Source organism: Cynoglossus semilaevis, chromosome 11 (genome assembly GCF_000523025.1).
Source record: "Cynoglossus semilaevis isolate Cse_v1.0 chromosome 11, Cse_v1.0, whole genome shotgun sequence".
NCBI lineage: Eukaryota > Metazoa > Chordata > Actinopteri > Pleuronectiformes > Cynoglossidae > Cynoglossus > Cynoglossus semilaevis.
The window spans coordinates 12200228-12205759 of NC_024317.1; the positions used below are offsets into that span (position 1 = coordinate 12200228).

At 43.3% G+C, this 5532-nt stretch overlaps 1 protein-coding gene across 5 annotated transcripts in view; it reads right to left on the reverse strand.

Moving 5' to 3' along the window:
• The window catches only part of LOC103386376 (calcium/calmodulin-dependent 3',5'-cyclic nucleotide phosphodiesterase 1B), a 15539-nt gene that overhangs the window by 6824 nt on the left and 3183 nt on the right, over nt 1–5532 (reverse strand). For all 5 annotated transcript variants that reach the window (XR_003051179.1, XM_025060353.1, XM_017036346.2 and 2 more), the window contains exons 2-5: nt 3647–3760; nt 1657–1839; nt 1112–1178; nt 888–1004 (exon numbers count right to left, since the gene is read on the reverse strand). Coding sequence is in view for 4 of the 5 variants with exons in the window: in XM_025060353.1 (XP_024916121.1) it covers nt 888–1004; nt 1112–1178; nt 1657–1839; nt 3647–3760 (481 nt within the window). In the remaining variant the exon portion in view is untranslated. The remainder of the gene's footprint in view (nt 1–887; nt 1005–1111; nt 1179–1656; nt 1840–3646; nt 3761–5532) is intronic.

A 5532-nucleotide genomic window follows, 5' to 3' on the forward strand; every position in this document is an offset into this window, starting at 1 on the left:
GCGACTCTTCTGTCTCTTCTTGTTCAAGGACGTGGACCGCTGGAGCTTCGACGTGTTCGCGCTGAACTCGGCCAGCTCTGATCACGCGCTGGAGACCCTTTTCTTCGAGCTTCTCACCAAATACGAGCTCAACAGCCGTTTCAAGGTCTGAAACTCATTTAATGAATAGATGAAGGAATTGATACCTGCAGCGAAGCACACAAAAGGCTTGTAGTTGGTAACTAGAAATAAACCTGTAACTGCCGCGGTTCTGCAAGTGATAATTTCACATACTTTGCTGTTGTAAGAGAGAGAGGAGAGTCATGTTTTGGTTGAGGGTTTAAGTAAAGGCAGATCTGGACCGCAGGCAGGCCTGTAAAGGACACAATCTGCGTTGTTGTGCACGTTTTGGGCAGGTGTACACATAGAGTAGAGTATTTATACATATACACATGCATATACAGTATATATACTGAGAATATCCACAAGTACAATATATATATATAGTATATATATATTCTCAGTATATATATATATATATATATATATACTGAGAATATATATATACTATATATATATATTGTACTTGTGGATATTCTCAGTATATATACTGTATATGCATGTGTATATGTATAAATACTCTACTCTATGTGTACACCTGCCCAAAACGTGCACAACAACGCAGATTGTGTCCTTTACAGGCCTGCCTGCGGTCCAGATCTGCCTTTACTTAAACCCTCAACCAAAACATGACTCTCCTCTCTCTCTTACAACAGCAAAGTATGTGAAATTATCACTTGCAGAACCGCGGCAGTTACAGGTTTATTTCTAGTTACCAACTACAAGCCTTTTGTGTGCTTCGCTGCAGGTATCAATTCCTTCATCTATTCATTAAATGAGTTTCAGACCTTGAAACGGCTGTTGAGCTCGTATTTGGTGAGAAGCTCGAAGAAAAGGGTCTCCAGCGCGTGATCAGAGCTGGCCGAGTTCAGCGCGAACACGTCGAAGCTCCAGCGGTCCACGTCCTTGAACAAGAAGAGACAGAAGAGTCGCAGCGTCACTGGTGCTGCGTATGCCAGCTCCTGTGAGATTCCTCGGACTCGGTGAGATTTACGATGAGTCGGGGGCTTACCCTCAGGCAGTTTACGACCGCCGCAGGTAGGTCTGGGACGGCGGCGGTGTAGGCCCTCTTAAACATCCTGGAATAATGCAGTGTTTATGCTGAGTTCACTCCAAGTTCAGACAGTGACACTATGCAGTGAACTGGACTCAGGAGGTGTTTATAGAAATTCTCCCCCAGTCCCTGTCCCCTCTGGAAGGATGTTTCCAAAAGACGGGGAGGCTAATGTTTCACGGCGCGCTGCAGCTGTCCGTGTTTTTCTCTAGCTGTAATAACACTGCGCAGGATCAGGTTGGATTTATTGCACGTCAGTCATTTACATTGTGTGTTTTACGGTACATTTTGCGGTGATTCTTTCCTGGTATTCCTCTCGTCGTAAAGCAAACACAGAGCGGCGCTCTAGCAGCGGCGCTGTGACTTCAAACGCCAAACGCTGTGACAGAATTACACGGGACTTGTTTACCAATTGTCCCCAAATCACTTTGCGCCCATTAAAACGTGAGCCTTTTTATTGAGAGTGAAATACTGTGTGATGAGCGCGTCTCCGTATACACCACCTCTCCACGAATATCCCGGCCTGCACCGCGTGGACGATGCTGCGGAATTTGGGCTTCTCGTCGGAGCGCCGCGCGCGGCGCTGCACCCTCTGGGTGAAAGTGGACGCCAGCCAGTCGGTGACCTCTGAAGGCACGCCGTCCGACTGCAGCTGCTGAAGATCATCCTCAGACTCTAGACACTGCCTGGGAAAGACAGGGGGACGAAAAGGCGGACATTTAGGTTGAGTTAGTAGCAAACACTGGAGGAGAAGCTCAACGTTCTTCATGTTTGAGGTCACTGTACGATCGAAAACAATTTGCCTGCAGATTTGAAACGGTGTTACTTAAGGAGTACCTTAATCAAAATACAATTGAGTTTTACTGTGTAGGATGGGTATTGATTGCATGGATGGATGGATGGATGGATGGATGGATGGATGGATGGATGCATGGATGCATGGATGGATGGATGCATGGATGGATGGATGGATTCCATCACAGACCATATTTATCGCATCAGATACTTAGAAGTCGGACCAAAATTCTCTAATAGTCACAGGACTATCTCCACTATCTTCCAACCTTAAACACAAAAACAAATCAAAACAAATTACCGTAATTTCCGGACTATAAACCGCTACTTTTTCCACACCCTTTGAACCCTGCGGCTTAAACAACGATGCAGCTAATTAATGTTTTTTTTTTTTACGGGCTAACAACGCTCATATCGCTAGCATCAGCTAGGCTACTGTGTGTTATACTAGTAGCGTATGTCTGTTTGTGGACGGCTGTGTGCGTATATGTGCGTGGGGCGCGCGTGCGCGAGAGAGAGAGAACGATAGCAAAAGTTGAGAGCAATTTGAGCCCTGTCATGTTGTACAAAGTGAAGGGAGTTAGCCCCCGAGCTAATGTTAGCTTCAGAGCTAATGTTAGCTTCAGTCCTGGAGCAGATCACTAAGTCTCCCCTGTGCATTCCAATTACAGTCGGGGCTCCGAAACAGGAGAGAGCTAACGTATAACCAGCCGTGTTACATACACTGTTACGAAAAAGCAATTATTTAATTAAAAGTGAAATAAATATATATTTCTGTGTAAATATCCCATGTTACAACGTGGACACCTGCGGCTTATAGAGAAGTGCGGCCTATATATGTACCAGTATTTTATTCTTTTTAAATGTAGTGGGTGCTGCTTATATTCAGGTGCGCCCAATAGTCCGGAAATTACGGTATATTTGTTGTCTTTGTGTCAAACAGGTGTGAGCAAACTTTTTGACTCGCGGGCCACAATTCTCCTAAAATTGAACAGCGGGGGCCGCGTCAGGAGCAGATAGATGGAGAGTTCGTGTGAACTAAGATAAATGACATGTAAAAGTCATGCATAAAGGCTAAAATGCTAAAATGCTTTTATCATTTTCTACGCCATCTATTGGGGAAATGTGGGTATTGCAGGGAAAAGGCAGAAATATAATGATAATATAAATAAATGATATAATTTGGAAAAGTTTGGTGGGCCGGTTTAAAAAGCTGAACGGGCCGCATCAGGCCCCCGGGCCTTAGTTTGCCCATGTCTGGGGGAAGTCTTCCCATCACAACAACATCAAGCCCCATTTAAGGCTCACTGCAGTTTTGGAAGCGACGCCTCCGTCCATTTTTCATAAACTGTTTTTTGGCTTCTCCCAAAATACAACTAATGGATTGTAGACTCAACTCGGGCCATGAAGTCATCTAAATGCTAGCTGCACATTACAGGAGGGCCAGTGTGTGTTTCCTGTAGCCCGACAGACGCCGTTTGCTTAGTCACACTAAGGTGAAGCCAGGCGTCGACAGTGACTCTGAAAGAATCTGATTATTCACACTGTCAGTTCAACAAAAAACAAAAAATAAAACCTTTTAAAACCGGCCTTTATTTTACACTACGTGTTGCCATGCCACGAAGAAATACATTCAAATACACGCAGTCATTTTTTTTGTAGAAAGTCCATTTGAAGAGCTTAAATAAAGTAACGCACCTTGTTCCGTCCAGGTACACCGCCTCCAGTAACGACGCCGTAAACTCCAGATTCTTTTTGATTTCTTCAAAGTCAACATCGTTCTCTTCCAGTTGCTTCAGTATGCTCCTCAACCTGAATGGAAACAAATACATTTTAATTATGTATTAAATTTCAATAATAATGATCATAATGTGTAGAGATGGCTGGTCAGGGCTACAGAAGCTCTGGAAAACTTTAAAAAAAAAAGAAAGAAAAAAAAGCAGCTCTGGAAAACTTCAAAAAAAAAAAAAAGAAAAAAGTTTAAATCAGCTGCAGGCAAAGAGGCAATTTGAACAAGATGCTAGCTTCCTAAACAAGGACTTCTGAAAACGATCAACACTTGTTGCCAGGTGAAATGGGGTGTGAGAAGTGGTCTAACATCAGGTTGAGAAACTTCTTTCCCACTAGGAGTTCATTTGGAAGTCATTTAAATGCCAGGCTGTCCTCTGGAAACCTGTGCCAAAATTTCCAGGAGAGGAAAAAAAAAAAAAAAAAAAAATCCCATGGCCTTATGTAAGACACATTTCGTCAAAGTCTGTTCTGTGAGGAATATTGTTAGCTGTTTTGTTTTAGGATTTTTTTTTTCTTAGCCACGTCCTAAAGCTCCATCATCCCCGGTGATATTTTTTTTATTTTTCTACCTCAGACCCTTCCTCTCAGTTTGCCTTGAGAAGTTGATTCAACAGCAGAATTGTGCAACAGATAATTCCCCTTCGACAGTTTGGCACTCGGTGTGGTGCCGCGACCGGAATGACTGTGTTCCAAACGTTGCCAGGCCATTATGTGGCTCCAACTCCAGGGGATGATGAGACGCTCACAGCTTTTCAAGTGTTTATCACGCTGGCAAGGGGCTTTTCAGAGCCGCGGAGTCATAAAAATAGCATGCCTCTGAATACCGCTGCTCACTTTGAATCTCAAGTAATCGCGGTGCGATAACGCGGTCTTGCTCGTTTCTGCTCGTTCGCGCCGACGGGGCCCGCCGACGGGACGTTTACAGGAAAAAAAAATTCACGTCAAGTGCACTTGAGGAAACCTTTGTTTATGGAGACAAATGACACATTTCCCTTTTTGGCTCAGGCTTCGTTGAAACCCTCTGTGCTGTGCGGGACAGTCGTGTATTAGAACCTCAGTGACGATCCAGTCACCAAAGAAAACGCATAAATACTGAACGTATAAATGAACGACTGATCTTAACCTCGATGTTTCTTTTAAGATGATAACGTGTATTTTTATCCGTACAAACCACTGTATGAGTTGCTGCCCCCTAGTGACTGGAGGCTTGTTATCAATCAAGCATTACAGCAGTGGTTATGTCCATAAGCCTCTCACGCCCCCTCCCTCCCGTCCCCCCGTCCTCCCCGGCACCTCACCATGCCCCCCTAGAGGGGCCCGCCCCACTATTTGAGAAGTACTGGAATGTAATATAGCATACAGTATATTACCAGTAACGGACAAACACTAACAGCCACAGAGTGTATTTACACGTATGTAAAAAATATATAAATAAGACCAATACAATTAACTACGGCAGATGATGAAGTCCAACACATTTAAATTATTTTGGTAGAAGACTTAACAACAACTCCTGTCACATCCACTTCAGTCTATCAATTCATATTCCCCCTGCCCGTATTATAGTCTAAAGTTACTAGTTTCAGGACTTCAATAAAACGTTTTGTAAGTAACAATCCTATTTAGAGGAAAATGACGATAAAGTGTGATCAAAGCCAGTACATGAGTCAACAGCAACTGATTTAATTTTTGAATTCCCTCGTCAAAGGAAAACAGTTTATATATTTTTTTATCTCAACCAAAAACAAAAAAAAAAAAAAAAAAACACAATATGTATATTTTGGACTTGTGTC